Raw genomic sequence first — 19,505 nt, 5'->3', positions numbered from 1 at the left:
GACTTCAATTTAACAAAGAATATGATTACAAATTAAAGGAAAACTAAACTCACTATGTCTAAATGTAGTACAGATAAGAAAACTAGAACAAAACACCTTATTTTCTAAAGAAAACAACGTTACCATTTATTTAAAAAATATTTTGTCATAATTATTCTAACATATTTGCAGAATGCCATCAAAGTAAGGAGCAAGGTGACAATTAATGACATAAGAGCTTTTAGTAGCTCTGAGCTGAAATTTTGATGCTATATGTTGGAAACCTACGTAATCGCTGCTTTAGAAAAATTGTCTTTATATATATAAAAAAAAAGAAGTAATTGTGTGGTCATTTTGTATAAATGAAATTGAGAAATCAAATGTATCATTTGTTGCTGAAATGCAAGTCTGATCAGAAAGATCCAGGCAAAGATCACACAGATGTATCACAACCACTGTTCTCACAACTGCTGATCAACGTTTTAGTCTGCTCAGTTGAAGAACCACCACTGGGATAAAAAAATTTTCAGTGAAGGCTGAGAATTCCTTATCTTAATTATTTCATTATGCAGCTTTCCTTTATTGTGCAAAGTCTAAGGCTTTCAGCCCCTATTGCTCAGTACAAAATAATTACACATATAAAAAAAATCATAACATCTCTACCTCTTCTCAACTGACTGAATTCTGAGTGTATTATTTTTTCCTGCCTGTGGGAAACATTTTTAATGAGCCAGGTATTGTATAAGGAAACATTGAAAACATTTCTTTTGTTAAACATTATCATCCATATTTAAATGTTAAATATGCTACTGCTACTCACTTTACAAATTATTCTACAAATTGTAATCTTTTACAATCAAATAATTTGGAAACTGAGGTGGTAATTCTCCTGATTTAGTTTTTTTAAATTACTGACATTATTGTTAATATTGCTTACGGTGAAATTCTTTATTGTAATAAATATAATCTAGCTTTAGAAATACCATTACCTAATATACAGGGTGATTCAGGAGGATAAGGCAATACTTTGACAACTCATTCTAGAGGCTAAAAATAAGAAAAAAGTTCATATAAACATAGGTCTGCAAACGCTTCATTAGAGAGTTATACAGGTGAAAAATTTTGCCCGAGTTTAAGTTCCTCCGGGTAAATTAAGGCTTTCTGAAATTCTGGGATGGTCAATTAAGGGGCAAATTCAATTGTTTCTTATGGTTTTTGAGCTGGGAAATCAATAAAAAATAGGTCCCAGAACTGTATCTCTCTTAGTTTCTAAGATATCCCATGTAAAACGCCAAAAATAGGGTCAAAAAACACATTTTTTACGTTTGACGTACAATAACGCTGCTAAATTAGCAATAAATCATACATTTTTTAAACATAAATTGTAGAGAATTTAATTATAAGAAGATTGATGTAAATAATGTCAACAGAAAACAAATAAAAATTTTAAACATCTTGACTTTTAACTAACTTTTACTAGGTTTGAACCTGAGAACATTTGACTTCAAAATCAGCTGTTAAAAAACTGATTTATGAGTTAACCAGTAGAAAAACTTGGTGGGATAAACATATACATATACACATACACGCACACACAAGTTAAGAAATAAACTACATGTAATCCAAAATTTATTTATTAGGTAATATTGAAAAGTTAACACAGTGGTGCACCAATTTTCCAGATGTCCAACTAACTACACTTTCTTTCTTTCTTTTTCCTGTTTAGCTTCCGGCAACTACCGTTTAGATAATACTTCAGAGGATGAATGAGGATGATATGTATGAGTGTGAATGAAGTGTAGTCTTGTACATTCTCAGTTCGACCATTCCTGAGATGTGTGGTTAATTGAAACCCAACCACCAAAGAACACCGGTCTCCACGATCTAGTATTCAAGTCCGTGTAAAAATAGCTGGCTTTACTAGGACTTGAACGCTGTAACTCTCGAATTCCAAATCACATGATTTGGGAAGACGCATTCACCACTAGACCAAACCGGTGGGTTGCAACTAACTACTACACTGCTTAAATTCGGACTAGGTAATTAAAAAAAAAACTAACACATTATTTGAAAAATTTAAACAGTATTGAAATAAATATTTGCTTCAAAAGGACTTTATTTTATCAATCTTTATTTTACTGGATTTAATTGAACTTTTGTAATGCATTTAACAAAACCAATATGTATATTTAGGCCTTTTTTAAACTAATTAAAAAAGAATATTTCTAAACATTGCCTTTTTAGTAATCACACTACTGTTTTTTTTCTTGCACTACATATATTCAAAGTTTTATTTTAATATTATTGAAATACGTTTATTTTTCTATATATTTTCCTTAGCATGTTACAGATTAGATATTAGAATGATATGTACAGTATGTATAATAGCCGTTTTTTTTTTTAAATTACCATTTCCAATTATCCAGCTTTGGCCTTGCAAAGGCCATCTGAATAATTGGTGTTCCATTAAATGCAAAATCTAATATCCTTACCCCTTCATTTTCAACTTTTAAATTTTCTAATTTAACCAAGTTGGTGGTCTCTTCAATTGCTAAAGGATCTTTTTCAATATCACCATTAATAATATCCAGCGGTTCCTCTTTCAATTGTACTAAATCTGCTTGCTGTAATAAAAAACAAAATATAAATGCTACAAAGAAATATGATAATGATTTTTTGTATAATTTATAAAATAAAAATAAATTTATTTATAAATAAATTATAAATAAATAATTAGTTCAACACAACTTTTACTAAGGTAGAACGATAAACTTGTTCTCATTTTAAAGCTTATTTGATGCTCTTTCATATAATACACAAAACTATATTTTCATAAATTATGATTTAAGTGTCACCACGTTTGACCTTGAATTTCTGAAAAACCAGTCTATAATTTTTTTAATATATATATGTGCGCTATTTGACATTATACTATGAAGCAGTTGAGAAAATTTGAAACGGGGACTGCTTTGGGATCAGGAGATAAACAAAATGTGTCACCTTTTAGCAAAATTTACTTTTTTTAAAAATGAGTAATTAGTTTTTTATAACAAGACTGCAATGAATATTAATTAAGTCAAAATGATGTTGAAAATCATTTCACTTTATGCTTAATAGTGAAATTAAGTTAATAATTGTAAGTAAAACAATAAATTTCAGACATTTCTAAATGATCATAAAAACACCAAGTATAAAACATAATTATGTGCAAAATATCATTCTCAAGACTTATCTCTTCTAATATAAGAGCTACAATAATATAAATAATAACTGTATGACTAATAATTAAAATATAATAAAGTACATCTTTAAATAATTACAGTTACAGCAATTGTGATCTGTACATTTTGACAGTCTTAAAATCTTGCACAATATACAAAAAGTAAGGCAAATCAATAATAATTTAAAATTAAAGTTTTAAAAATTCTTAAATTTGCTGTTTCATTCCAGTACCTGTTATTTTAAATAAATATTTTAATTTATATTAATTTTAACAACAGTCTCATAAAATAAATCAACAGCACTTATGTACGGTTTTTTTCTGATTAGTCTCTGGAATGTAACGTATTACTTCAGAGGATGATATGCATGAATGTAAATGAAGTTTAGTCTTGTACAATCTCAGGTCGACCAATCCTGAGATATATGGTTATAATTGAAACCCAACCACCAAAGGAAAACACTGTTATTAATGTTCTAGAATTCAAATCTGTATTAAAGAAAGTTCTAAGGTTCAAATCCTAGTAAAGGTAGTACAGAAGTAAAGAAGTGTACTTTTAAACAGATTTGAATACTACTAGATCAAGGATATTGGTGTTCTTTGGTGGTTGGGTTACAATTAACTGCTTATCTCAGCAATGGTCGACCTGGGATTACAATCCATTTACATTTATATATAATCATCCTCTGAAGTAATATCTTGCAGCGATTCCAAAAGCTAATCAGAAAAAGAGAGAATGGTAACGTACTAATTAATTTTTCAAAGTAATTCTTCTAAATAACTTAATTTTTAATGTTTTAATAAATGTAATCTGTTATTTTCATTGGCTTTCAATTATTGCTACTTAAAAATTATACAAAGGACATTAGTATAAAGTTAAATTTTAAAAGTGTTTATATGGTTATTTGAAATACCTTACCATTTATCTGTCAGTTTTTTATTTGCCCGAGTAATTTCCTTTTCAGATAATGTTTACCTATGTCCTGAAACAGTTTTCGGGTTAACTTGTGTTAGTGTTTCCTGTTGAGGTAATATTAGAATATCAATGTGTGCTAGAAAAACATTAGAGGAGATGGACCTTGAAAGTGAGTTAAAATTACACTTCTGTTGATTATTTTGTAGATAATACACAAGCTAACCACCAAGCACCATTATAATGCACAAGACAAAACCTTTTATATCAGCAATTTAAGGAAAACCAACTTCTCTTTCGTGCAAAACTTTAAGTTGTTCATATTCTTCATTTTTGATTTAAAATATCCTTTCCTGACTGGTAAAAAAGCATACAACTTCTGAGTACCTGAGATTGCCAATGCTTTTGCTAAATACTTTTCTTCTTCCTGATACTTTTCGTTTGAAATAAACATGAAATTCATATTTTTAATATTTGACCAAGCCTAATCATAAAGCTGAGCGACTTTAATATTTTCCTTAGCATGTTACAGATTAAATATTAGAATGATATGTACAGTATGCATAATAACCGTTTTTTTAAATTACCCTTTCCAATTATCCAGCTTTGGCCTTGCAAAGACCATCTGGATAATTGGTGTTCCATTAAATGCAAAATCTAATATCCTTACCACTTCATTTTCAACTTTTAAGTTTTCTAATTTAACCAAGTTGGTCTCTTCAATTGCTAAAGGATCTTTTTCAATATCACCATTAATAATATCCAGCGGTTCCTCTTTCAGTTGTACTAAATCTGCTTGCTGTAATAAAAAACAAAATATAAATGCTACAAAGAGATATGTTAATGATTTTTTGTATAATTTATAAAATAAAAATAAATTTATCTCTAATTCAATCACCATACACATTAACAGTGCAGCTATAGTTAAATTATTATTAGGTGAGTTTAATTTACATAGTTTTGTGAGGGAAAACCAGTAAATTTTCAAATTCTTCTTGCAGTGTATTGCCTTTACCCTGATATATTCTATTTTTTTTACATAGCACTTCATATCACCAATGGTCCATATTTTGAATCCACGCTTTATTGGTTTCATTGGGTTGTATTGTTTCATACTGGTGCAACCCTTGAAACGTATCATTGTTTCATCAACACTTAATTGCCTTGTACTACTGTATGAAACTGCACATTTGTTATTTAGTGTTTGAATCATGGGTCTAATTTTGAAAAGTTTGTCTTTGTTTTTATTGGGAATGGTTGAATTATCATTAACATAGAGGTTACACAAAATAGCATCAAATGTATTTCTTGACATTGCATTTGCTATTTCTGGGTTATGTAAATCTTGGTCATAACTCCAGTAATCCTTCCACGACGGTAAAATATTGTAGCCCTTGATCATATTTATACCCAGAAACACGTGTTTTTTTTAGTGACAGGCTCAAAATTTTATGGTGCTGGGTGGCACAAAGTTTACTTTGATAAACAAGAATTTCACGAACGATCTCAATAAAAATCTCAGTACCCGTATTGCAGTGCGCAAACAAATTGCAATCAACACCTGTTGGCAAGGAATAATCTGATATCCCATTTTCTATGTATTTCTTCTCCAGTTGGTTCTTTCACAGTTTTACTTTTACGCCTACGTTTTTTAGCACTACATTTACTGTCAACTTTTTGTCATTTTTATCTGATATACTCTCTAATTCTAATAATTTCTTCATCGAAAACTAAGTGAAACGTATTATTAGTATTCTGTCTGGTCTCAAAGATAGTTTCATTGTTTTCACTTGGATTACTTAACACTTACACGTACAGCATTATCATAATCATCTTCAATATCTGTTATCAGTCACAATTGTATCCATATTGGATAAGTAAATAACTAACGATAAGACAAAAAAATAAATACCAATCTGCACACTAAATATTGACAACTGTTTTTATGTTAGGCAATCTAACCTAAAACAACACTCAAGGAGCCTGTCGGTACTTACAAGTCCACTTCCAATAACGCAGTTTCTAACAACAAACAATAAATCCTTTTTTTTTTATGTTTCTCACGACAACTAATCAACCAAACTTTAAGAATTAAGCGTATATTAATGTTTATTATTTCACTATACAATACACAAAATTGAAGTCAACCAAACCAACAGCACGAGTAATAATAGCAACAAATTTTTAACAATCACTTTATCATTTTTCAGAGCTGCCAACACTAGTTTTTTTTTTTACTGTTTTTCAGTAGTTAAAATTGTACTTTTAAGTACCGACGGGTCCTCGCATGCTTTACTGAATATATAAAACTAATGTTTGGAAAAATATATCTGATACTTGTGTGTACCATCGGTCAGCTAATGGTTAAACTATTCAAAGGTCTTAAGAAATTACAAAGCAATCTATAAAATTTCATATTATTTCTGAGGTTAGCTCTAATTTAAATATCCGATGCAATGCTGCATTGTAAGGATGTGGTGTAGCGTTAGTTGGCAATAGCAGCAGACACAAAGGGTGCATTCGTTCTGAGTCATAGATGTCCATGATTGAGTCTAGTGTATAGTAAATGGCAAATAATAACCTCTCTCGATAGTTTTTCCTGCATGAACACCTCCATGGTGACACTGTTTTCTTAACTAGGTTAAGTTTATTGCTGATGGTAACATTCCACTCACTTTTCTACTCATCATGAACCATCCAGTAAACCATCAGTAAATAAATATCTGTATTTTGCATTAATATCTTTGTTTATAAGGTCTTCTAATTTTACAAATGAAGTGGTAACATTAGGGTGGAGATAACTAAGGGTGAAAGCTATAACCAAGCACACTTACAGAAAATGTTACTGTTCCAAGGTCTTACTGTACATTGTTTTAAAACCCTTAATTTTTTTAAACCTATGTTCTTTAACTGTCTGCTGGGTAGTGTAAGAAGTACCTATAATCTTAATTTAATTTTTGGATTGGATTTTCTACTTTACAAATGATGAGATGGAAGCACTGTATTTAGTTATGATTTAGTCTACATGGAGTAGACAACTTTAAATGTTGTTAATACGTATGGTTGGTGTCAATATTGTGTTGTGTGTGTGAGAGAGAGAGGATGGAAGAGAAAGTTAATTGAAGAAATCTGGGGGTGTGTAAGAAGTTAAGTTTTTTTTTCTAATAAATTATAATTGATGATTAGGTACTCCTACCTATGGCAAAGCTTTAGCTTTGCAGGTAAAATATTTTCATATGAAACTACAGTTATATAAAAAAACAGTGGACTAAAGTCACCTGAACTAGTACTTGCTGAACCTCTTCCTGGGTGGCTTGCAGGTTTTTAAACTATATAGTTTTTAAACTGATCATCAACTATTTATAGGCATTCACACCCATTGCTTACTTGAAACTATAATTCTAGCAATGAAGTCAAAAAATGAACATAGAATACTCTTATGGGTGCTAAAAATTAGGAAATTGTTAATTATTCTGAGATAATGCAAAAATAAATGCAAGATAATCTTTCCAGGGATAAAAATCAACTGTGATCCCAAAGCCGTAATTAGGGGAAAAAATGAAATCAAAATAAATTACCAAACTTAACGGTAGGTGGTATACCACCGCCCCTTAACCCACTATAAATTACTTTGAAGCATAAGGTAAATTTGAAAGGATACATTGGTTATAAAACTGCTTGATTTCTTACTAAGCAGTATACTAATTTCATGTTGTAAATCTATTCAAAGGATAAACTTACCTAATTATTTTCAGTATCTAAAATCACTACTGCCAATAAAAAAAAAACCATTGCTCTTTAACATAGGGTAATAGTGTATGGATGATAATTTTGTATATATAGTTTATGACATTCCTAGTAACATAAGGATAACAACTCAGGGTCTAGGTCTAGTACATCTAAATCACTTAATGACTTAAGCCACTGAGCTGCTACAGTGGAACACATATACCCTAAGAACATTACACTCCTTTTTGGGCAGTCGTGTAAATATTGAGATTCAGCAATATTCTTTCTCAAAATGAACTTTATTGCAAGAAAAATAAAAATACCATCTAGTAGAGGGAGATTCAAATCCCTTCTTGCCAAGTCTATAGCCTCCCTCTTTCAACAAAATCATTTCAATCAACAAGGCAGATTGTATTTTGGGAAAACAAAGTTTTAACAGTGCTATACTATCTGCCTTCAAAAAACTTACATTATGTAAGGGAAGTTCACATATTGAGGTCTAGGAGGTCAACAGGATTTCCAAGTTCTGTAGCAACAGAAACAACCTGCAAATTGTTTTCTAATGTTTTACTTCCAACGACTTTCTAATTTGATACTTTCGCTTAATTATAGACCTGAACACACGTCAAGTTGCTTTCAATCAATAAAACTTCACAAGTAATGATATAACATTTGTAGAATATGTTGCAAAACTGCTTGACTTCTTACTAAGTCAATACATATTTTACTTTTTAATGTAAATCTATCCAATTCATAAACTTACTCTCAATTATTTGCAATTACACATTAAAAAAACCATTGCTTTTTTATATAGGATAATTAAGGGGTATGCAGGTGACAGTTTGTACATGTATAATTTTTTTCAAGGTTTTTGAAACATAACATTTAAATGTATAGCCTATAACACTCCCAGAAACGTAAGGATACCAATGTGGGGCACATATCTAAATCAATTCAACTGTTCTAGTTCTAGTTCTAAGTCAATTCTACTGTCTAGTAGAGAGAGTTTCAAATCCTTTCTTGTCACATTAAGTCTATAGCCTCTCTTCTGCATGCTTAATCAATAAAATCAGAGGATTGCAATGTTAAAACTGTTATTTGAAAATACTATCTGCCTTCAAAACACTACACAATATACAAGGGAAGTTCATATATTGACTAGTGAATCTTCTGCTCTAAACAGAAAAAAGGGGTCAGTCAACAGGAACTCTTAGATCTGTAGCAATAGAAACAAACCTGCAAATCTACTTCCAATTAATATTTTACACATTATGATGTTTTGGTCAAGTGATTTTAAAATAATTAACTCAGCTTCAAATAATGGGCAGGCAGGAGTAGGTTTCGTAATGAACAAGATAGGGAAGAGAGTAGAGTATTTCAAAATGCATAGCAATAGAATCATTGAAATAAGGATAATATCAAAATCTAAACTGACGATTGTTAATGTCTATATGCCTCCAAACACCCATGATGATGATGAGGTAGATTGTGTATACGAAGAGATTGATGAAGCAATTAAACACGTAAGAGGAGATGAAAATTTAATAATAGTTGGAGATTGGAATGCAAGCATTGGAAAAGGCAAGGAAGGAAATATAGTGGGTGAATATGGGCTGGGCAAAAGTTATGAAAGAGGAGATCGACTTATAGAGTCGATCAAAGACTCTATCTAAAATTGTACTTTGTTGCCCCAAAGTATAATTTAGTAATTGCAAACACCCAATTTAAAAATCATAATAGAAGAATATACACTTGGAAAAAGCCAGGCGATACTGCAAGGTATCAGAAAGATTATATCATGGTTAGGCAAAGATTTAGAAATCAACTCATTAACTGCAAAACTTACCCTAGAGCAGACATTGATAGGGACCATAATTTGGTGATAATGAAATGTAGATTGGGGTTAAAAAACCTGAAGAAAAGGTGTCAGATGAATCGGTGGAATGTAGAGAAGCTTGAGGAAGAGGAGGTAAAGAAGATTTTCAAGGATGACATCGCAAGAGGTCGTACAGAAAAAAGTTAAAGTAGAAAATGTAGAATAAGAATGGGAAAATGTTGAAAAGGAAATTCTTAAATCAGCAGAAGTGAACTTAGGTAGAACAAAGAGAACTGGTAGAAAACCTTGGGTTTCAGACAATATATTGCAGCTGATGGATGAACGTAGAAAATATAAGAATGCTAGTGATGAAGAAAGTAAAAGGAACTATCGACAATTAAGAAATACTATAAACAGGAACTGAAAACTAGCGAAAGAAGAGTGGATTAACGAAAAGTGTTCAGAAGTGGAAAGAGAAATGAACATTGGTAAAATAGACAGAGCATACAGGAAAATTTTGGATTAAAGGAAAATTTTGGGGTACATAAATTAAAATCTAATAATGTGTTAAACATAAATGGTACACTGAATTATAATACGATACATAAGTCGATAGGTGGGTGGAATATATTGAAGAGTTATATGGAGGAAATGAATTAGCAATTGGTGTTATAGAGGAAGTTGATGAGGATCAAATGGGAAAAACAATACTGAGATCTGAATTTAAGAAAAATAAACAGAATAAAGCTTGAGATAAAATTATCATGTGTAATTATATTTTAATTTTTTCAATAAAATTAAGATTTATGAAAAAATATAACTTATATACAAGTATAATTGTTGCCTATTGGTATATCCTCCATCCTTTCTTTATAGGCACCCAATTTGGTAGAATATTAAAATTGATATTTACATTTCCACTGACCCTAATGGTAACAAAAATAAAAAAAATATGTTAAGTTTTTCAAAAGGAAGACAGATTTTTCATAAGTTTCACTTAAATTAATATAAATACTTCTAAATTTATGTCTATTTATTGTAACTGAAATACTAGTTGCAGCAATATAGTTAATATTTTTGAGAAGTGTTAAATTGTTACAATGTTTTCAGAAGTGATTGGTGCTATACGACCAGTTGTACAAAATTAAAGATTTTGACTTTTTCTTTGGATAAAAAGTAGTATCGCTTCCTATTCAATTTGAGTTAATTTTAAAAGCCAATTAAAAACAGTTCTTTACTAAAGATAAAAAACTGAAAACGCAAATAAATTAAAAATATCAGCTGGTTTGATAGAGCTGATCTTTAAAATATTCACATATTTCCACCATAGATAGTTTGTAAATAAATAACAAAAACCTAAAACACTTTTTTTTTGTATTTGCAAAAAAATTAATTATAACATAATAATAATCATACCAAAATATTAAGAGATCTGAAATTAACATTTATTTTTCTAAAATTTCTAAAGGCATAAGATTCAATAGAGAATCTCTGGTTAAAGTATTGCAAGAATTTATGTCAATAACAGTAAAACATTATAAAATAAATATACTCAAGTTAATAAAATTTAAGGTGGCATTCCCAAACCCTTTCAAATAAAAACTACATTAAACCAAGGGGATGGATGGTCTCTCACAATATTGTTCAATTGGAAAAATTATTGAATCGAATATGAAAATACAGATACTTAATAAAAATGAGGGCACAACATTTAAATGTTTAAATGTAAATGTTTTACCATTAGCTAATGATCTGGTGACTTTGGTAAAAGACTACGTAGAAATAATGAAAATTCAAGAATTTTCATAGAAAAATATGCAAACAAAATCCAGTTACAAATTTCATATAATAGATTCCAGTAATAAAAGTAGAATCCAAACCATAAAAATGTCAGAATTACAATCAATGAAAAGGGTCAAAAAGTTTAAATATTTAGGTAAAATAATTACCCTGAATTTTTTTGAAAAAGAAAAAGAAATAAAAGCCAGAACACAAAAATAAAAGTGGCTTTCATCTTAAAGAAACATAAAATAAAAAATTCTTATTAAAAAGCTAAAATTTATTAAATTTAGCTTAGTATTAAAGCTAAATTCTTATTAAAAATTCATAATTAAAACACTATTAAACCATAGTTTTACCAAATGTGTTGTATAGTGCACAAGGCCTACAGAACTTCTTAGTTAAATCTAGTAATCACTATGCATTTCACAATAGCATTATTACAAATTTGAGTGTATAAACAAAAATGTTTGAGGTTTACATTTAAATCATTTGTGTAAGTAAATAGATAGCTAGGCTGGGTAAATCTGATACTTATTATTCAGCAATAATCAATATGCCTTACTAATTAAAAATAATTATTAACATGGAAGTTAGAACAAGCATGAATAGTAAAATGTAACACTGTTCACGAGCCAAAAAATATTAAAACATTATAAAAGTTACAAATAAAAGATCGGTCAAAATTAACTACAAACGTAACGTATTGTCACTTATAGTTTTATATTATTTAGATAACATAATTGGTATGAATTAAAACAGTAAATAAGTAATGGGGTTCAAAAACTCACATTCATATTAAAAACAATTAAGAAAATTATATGTCATTACTTACTTGTAGTAAAGGACCACGGCGGAAAATAGTATTTCATTATTCATTTTATTTACTTTATATTATTTGTTTTGGTATTTTGCAAAATCAGTCAGTAGATCTATTAAATTATTTATCTTAGTAAGCATTCAAGTAAGATTATTTAGACTAACAAATTAATCTGCATCGTTAAATTCAATATTATTAGCCGTTAACACTGCCGCCAAAAAGGACGCTAACTATAAACAAGAACGTCACACGATGTATTTAACGCGTTTTCTCGCTGCTTGTGGGAGATGTAGAAAATAATCTTAAACGGCTGCCATATTTAACGCGTTTTTTAAAATCTACGCGGGAAGCAAGTCAAATGAAAGTGTTATAAATGTATTAAAAAACAATATTATTCTGGAACTTATCAAAACCTAATAAAGAGTTTAGATTATTATACCTAATTAGAAAAATATGCAAACAAAATCCAGTTACAAATTTCATATAATAGATTCCAATAATAAAAGTAGAATCCAAACCATGCAAATTTCAGAATTACAATCAAAAGGGTAGAAAAGTTTAAATATTTAGTAAAATAATTACCCTGAATTTTTTAGAAAGAAAAAGAAATAAAAGCCAGAACACAAAAATGAAAGTGGCTTTCATCTTACAGAAACATAGAATAAAAGATTCTTATTAAAAAGCACATAATTAAGACACTATAAAACCATAGTTTTACCAGACGTGTTGGGTGTTATATAGTATGGAAGGCCTACAGAGCTGCTTAGTTAAATCTAGTAATTGTCAAAAAAAATTATTTTAAAAAACTCTACGGCCAAAACTCAAAGATAATATTTATAAATTAAGCAAATCTTAAGAAATTTACCAACATACAATTAGAAAAAGAACTCAAATTTTATGGTCACTTAAATCGAATGTCAGAAACTAAATTAATAAAATAAATATTTAACTTTTTTTGAAAAAAGATAAACCAAATAAGCTAGTTAAAAAAAATTGAACATCTCAAATTATTAAATGTTTCCAAAAAAATAATTTTTGATGAAATCTTTCAGAAAACTAGTGGATGAATCTACATTTCCACAAAAACAGAAAAGAAAACACAGTGAATGGATCAAAGAAAGGAGAGAAAAGTTTAGGGAAAAAATGAAACAATTTGGAAAAGAAAGAACCGAGGACTATGCATGGGTGATCCTTTGAAGGTCTGATCGCAAACAAAAAAATTAAATAACAAGATATGTTTATAAACATTTGAAATGTAGTCTAGCTTATCAGAAACAAAACAGAATCAATCTGTTATGACACTCTTGGCTATTGATCCAACACATTATTTTATTTATTAGTCCACTTCTTTTTTGCACTGACAACAGGATTCACACGTTTATACATTGAACCACCCAATTGAATGACTGTAATTACCAAATTTATCAGGAACATCAAAATTCTTATCTTATGCAGATTCAATTTATAATTTCATCCCTATTAAGATGTCAAATTAAAATAACTTGATCAAAAACTCAAGAATTATTAAGACTTATATTTTTTTTAAACTATAACTATTTTCTATCATTTAACTTAAACCAAAACTTTTTTTTAAACTATAACAGAAGTGGCTTCTTCAGAACAAAAAATATAGTACATTTAATAACTAATTCAGAGTTGGGTCTTACTGTGACAACGTCTTATCTGTACAAGCGTCTTCATGAAAAGAATTTCATTTAAAAACATTTCATAACAATGATAAAACATTGAAAAGTTTTTTTTTTAAATAATGATTGCACATAGTCATTTTTAATATAGTTTAAAACAGTTATTTTGAAGACACTTAATGGTTCACATTAACTGAAGCCCATTAAGTAACAGAACCACCTATGACCTCACCCATTTACTTCTGCTGGATTATTTAATTCTATGATAGTTTATGATAAAAACATCATGAAGTATTATTTATAAATATTATATTCAATCAAAAAGTGAAATTACCACAATAAAAAACAGTATTTTTGCCTTAAGTCTTATACTGTTCGAAAGGCCTATAGAATTTCTTAGGAAAAAATAATAAAAGTTGTAAATATACAAATATGTAAATAGAGCAAATAACTAACACTTTTAGGCAGTAAAATAAGATAAGAAATCCAGAAAGAAAAACACCAGAAAGTTTAGAAATTGAATTACAATGTTACAAATTAAAGTTGATGATTTTGTACCCTAAAAATATGAGTTTAAAATATCCGTTCTCAAAGTGGGTGATAATGCTCCCTTGTAAGCACTGGAGGCAATCTGGGGGGCTCACAGAAAATTGGGGGTGTTCAGGCAGTCTAAAAAGGCTAACTGATTAAAAAAAAAAAAAAAGGCAAAAATTATGTTTTCCTGATATTTCAAACTAAATACCTACTACACTAGTAGAAAAATTGTTAATATGCTATCACTATTGCTATATAACTATACACAATTAACATTTTTCTGAAAGCAATTTTAATAAAAATACTTCTAAATATGATTAAATATGTGTTTTCATTGCTCATTTAAAATGTTAAGTTTCAACTCAGAAATAGGCTATGCCACATTTAAAAACTAATTGCAATTTGTTTTTAAGAGCGTATCTTAAAAACACCAATTGCAATTATTATTTTTAACAGATGGTAAGTTTAAAAATATTGGGGGCACTAGAAAAGTTTTGATTTTCAATATGGGCCAGTGGGTGAAAATTTTGAGAATCAATGGTTTAAAAGAACATTACTACAAGATTACTATAACATATAAAAGAAGCATCATGAATATTTTCACTGTACAACTAGGCTAGCCAGGGGTTTGTAGGCTACCTTCATCATTTGGCCACTAGCATTTTACTTTATAATCTTCAATTTCCAGGATCTTACTCTGCACAATGTTGTGGAATAATCCAATGGTAAGCAGTTGTAGTAGGGTATCATCTTACCCAAACCTCCCTCCCACTGCTGAGTTGGTTATAATTTAGTAACAAAAAGAATGATCTACTATAAAAGATATGAGAAGATATAATGTTAAGAATTAATTAACATGTAATACTAATTAAACACACTGAGATCAAAAGATAAGTAGAATTTTGGAGAAGTTTTTAAACATAACTTGGAACAAATAAAAATACATTTTGAATTGTTTTGTAAAAGAGGAAAATTAAAATTTGTTTTAAATCAATTTAACAAAATTACTTCCCTTGCAGAAAAACTGATTCATTAACTTCTTCCATTTTCCTTAAAAATCTGAATTCTAGTTTTAATTCTCTAAATACATTTGTTTTACATTTACTTTTAATTGAGTCCATATTAGGTTTAAAGTTTGACTACCAGTATCATATTAATGAAAGAAACTCTTCCTTCCAAAATGCCTTATGCAGCTAATTATTATTTCATTCCTATTTTCACTCACATTCATATTATGTACAACTAAGAAAATTAACCATATGATCATTACTTACTTTTAGTAAAGGACAACGGCGCAAAATAGTATTTCATTATTCGCAAAAACCAATCAGTATAACTATCAAATTATTTCTCTTAGTACGCATTCATGTTAGAATTGGAATAACAAATTAATCTACATCATTAAACTGAGTAAACGGCCGTTAACGGTACGGTTGGAAAGGACCCTAATAATACACAACCACGCCATGTGACGTACTTAACAGGTTCTCGCGTCGTTTACGAGATGTAGAAAACAAACTTAATCTTCCGACATCTTTGATGCGTTTTTTAAAATCTACGCGGGAAACAAGTCAAGTGAAAGTTATAAATTGATTAAAAACAATATTATTCTGGAACTTATCAATACCTAATAAAGAAGATAGATTAACTTAAAATACTATACTTATTATTTATTCACACGAATTCATAATCTTTTATACACACACACTTGTAATTTTTTTATCCACAATCTCAGTTTAGATTATTATTATCATCTTAGAATATTCTCTGTTCATTTACATAAATACAACGGTAAATAATTCATGTAAAACGGATTCAAAAACCCACACTCATATATTATGTACAATTAAGAAAATTAACTATATGTAATTACTTACTTTTTTAGTAGAGGACAATAGCATCATTTCATTATTCGCGGAATCCAATCGGTAGAACTATCAAAATAATTCTCTTAATAAGTATTCACGTAAGATTATCTGGACTAAAAAATTAATCTACATCGTTAAATTGAATAACAGCCGTTAAAAGTACCACTAGAAAGGACGCGAACAGTACCCAACAACGTCGGGTGATGTATTAACGCGTTCTCACGTCGCTTATGAGGTGTAAAAAACCTTAATCTGCCGACATTTTTGATGGGCATTTAAAATCTACGCGGGAAACAGATCAGGTGAAAGTTATAAATGTAATAACAATATTGTTCTGGAACTTATCAAAACGTAATAAAGAAGATAGATTAAATTAAATTACTATACTTACATTATTTATTCACACGAATTCATTATCTTTTCTTTTTTTTATCCACAATCACAGTTTAGATTACTATTACACTGATAAACATAATTTTTGTTTCCTAATGTTTGATACATGATTTTAATCTGTTTTTTGATGCTGAAAACTAATATATTAACTCAGAATCTATCACCCACCATTTTTTTTTTTTTTTTTAATTTTAATTAAAGGATTCTTTTTCATTTTTCAACAAATAGTTGTAAGCATAAATCAACAATACTAGACAAAGAATTAAATCATATCATAGTCACACATTACAACATTTATACCTATGGTTTGGTGTGAACCAAAGGATCATGTAACAAACTATTACTTTTGTTTAACAAGTGTGGAATTTCTAAAAAATCTAAACTAATAGATAAATCTAAACCTTGCGATCATTTGGAATAGTACCTGATTGTTTACGTTTACAATAAGTAACAAAATGTTAAATAATTGTTAATCATCGAATTTATCGACATCTTATTCTACTACTTAATAATTGTACGCTGATTTTGAAATAAAATAAAATTAAAATGTTTTTATTATTTAAAGTTGCATATTTTGAAATATTTCATGCTTATTTTAAGCATATTTCATGCTTTTTACGTTGCATGTAATCCGGTATAATTTTTCAATAACTGTGCTATTTAAGTGAGTAAATCTTACACAATTAAATTTTATCTGTAAGCTCCAAAACACATTTTTTATGTTTAATCACAAACTACAGCGAAACGAGAGCCAAATAACTTTTTTTTACTCGTTAATATTATTTATATCTTTCTTTCTTTTTCCTGTTTAGCCTCTTGGTAACTACCGTTTAGATAATTCTTCAGAGGATGAATGAAGATGATATGTATGAGTGTAAATGAAGTGTAATCTTGTACAGTCTCAGTTCGACCGTTCCTAAGATGTGTGGTTAATTGAAACCCAACCACCAAAGAACACCGGTATCCACGATGTAGTATTCAAATCCGTGTAAAAATAACCGGCTTTACTAGGACTTGAACGCTGGAACTCTCGACTTCCAAATCAGCTGATTTGGAAAGACGCGTTAACCACTAGACCAACTCGGTGGGTTAATATTATTTATATCTAAAAAAAAAAAAAAAAAAAAAAAAAAAATCTTTATCGTAACTAATTTCAATAAATTTATACATGACAAAATGAATTATTATTAATCATGACATAAATTAAGTTGACATCAATAACAAATTATACATGCAAAATCAATAATTAAAAATAATATAGCATGTACTGTACTTTGAGCGAGCCATTCATTCCGTTTTTGCTTTTTTTATCACATCGATAGTTATCATTTAAATTTACTTTTATGTTTTTACTAACCGCAGAGTTACTTACATAGACAAACACAAACATTTTGTTTTTAAAAATGTTTGGTTCTGTTATCACAAAAAAAAGAAAAATAATAGTAAAATAAATAGTTAATACTTTTCAAATAAACTGTATAGTATTTTACATATTTACATGTATAAATTTTTTTTTTTCGAAATTCTTTGAAGTATGTCTACTACGACTTTTAGTTATTAACTGTCCCGCTTTTGAAAAAAGTCGTTCACTGGAAGCAGCGGTTGCAGGAATGCAAAGTCTAGTTTGCATTATTTTGAATAATCTTGGATAAATTAACCTCCTTTATTTCCACTAAGAGAGAGGATTTTGTGTTCTTGAGATGAGAAATTTATTTATATATTTATGTAGCTATAAAATTCCTGCAGTTGGGTTTGAATTAGTTAAAATTGATGTTACATTTTTATCAAAATCTTCCCGTGCAGTTTTAAAATGCAGGGTTCAATAATTTCTAGTTAGGTAAACCTATCGCCTATTTTTATTGCGGTACGAATCGGAAAGAAAGAGAGAAATAATGAATGAAATATAATCGGACTGTTAATATTTTATATTCATAGAAATATACATTTTTGTAATTTTTTCTAGTGAATAGATATTGAGGTCAAAAAAACACGTCCATACTCATACTCTCTCTTCCTCTCCCTCTATATATCTCTCTTTCACATAGACAAGCACGATTTGTAGAAGCAGATAATAAAAAAGAAACTATTAGATAATAATTTAAGTAAAAATTTAATTGTAGGCTGTACTTAAGAATTTATATTTATACGAACAACGACCACGCTATGCTCCTAAAAAAATTACTATAATTACAATTCCGCTCCGATCACCGCGATACAAAAAAACTTAAATGATACAATTATACTCAGTAATTTTATTAATCCGACTATCAATTATCCGGACTTCCGCATTCATTTATCCGTAAAATATGCACATATTTTTTATTGTAAAATTTACTTTTATGAATTATTAATAGTATCAAAAAAAAACTTCCTTTGTTGGAAAATAGAAAAGTAAATATATTCAAAATAAACATATTCATTAATTAACATCTATCAAAATCTCGATTATCCGTACCTCCATTCTCAAAAGCTTACCAGTAAGTAATTTGAAAATATATAATTAAAGATACTAAATAATCTGCTGAACCGAATGGTAGATAACGAGTTTTGACACTAGCACCGCACCTAATCATTCTTCTCGGACTCCGTTACTGAAGAAGAGACACTAATTACAATTGAATTGTTGCGAGTATCATTAAGGAGGGTAAAATATATTTACGGATTCTAACCAGGTACTTTCGGATTGGACAATAAATGTTCTACTACTGAGCTATCTTCACCAAACTTTCTCTCTCTCTCTCTCTCTCTCTAGAGGGCTATAGTCCCGAACGAAGTGGTCGGGCGATTATGTTCATTAGTTTATTTCTC

The 19,505-nt window shown here is 29.0% G+C and overlaps 1 protein-coding gene across 1 annotated transcript in view; it reads right to left on the bottom strand.

The window, feature by feature from the left end:
• Positions 1 to 19,505, bottom strand: part of LOC142319677 (uncharacterized) — a 39,823-nt gene that overhangs the window by 5,008 nt on the left and 15,310 nt on the right. The window contains exons 2-3 of the mRNA XM_075357226.1: positions 4,783 to 4,911; positions 2,472 to 2,603 (exon numbers count right to left, since the gene is read on the bottom strand). Of these exons, the coding sequence (XP_075213341.1) occupies positions 2,472 to 2,603; positions 4,783 to 4,911 (261 nt within the window). The remainder of the gene's footprint in view (positions 1 to 2,471; positions 2,604 to 4,782; positions 4,912 to 19,505) is intronic.

This window comes from Lycorma delicatula, chromosome 2 (assembly GCF_047948215.1).
Source record: "Lycorma delicatula isolate Av1 chromosome 2, ASM4794821v1, whole genome shotgun sequence".
Lineage (NCBI taxonomy): Eukaryota > Metazoa > Arthropoda > Insecta > Hemiptera > Fulgoridae > Lycorma > Lycorma delicatula.
This window is presented reverse-complemented; position numbering and strand designations above follow the sequence as displayed.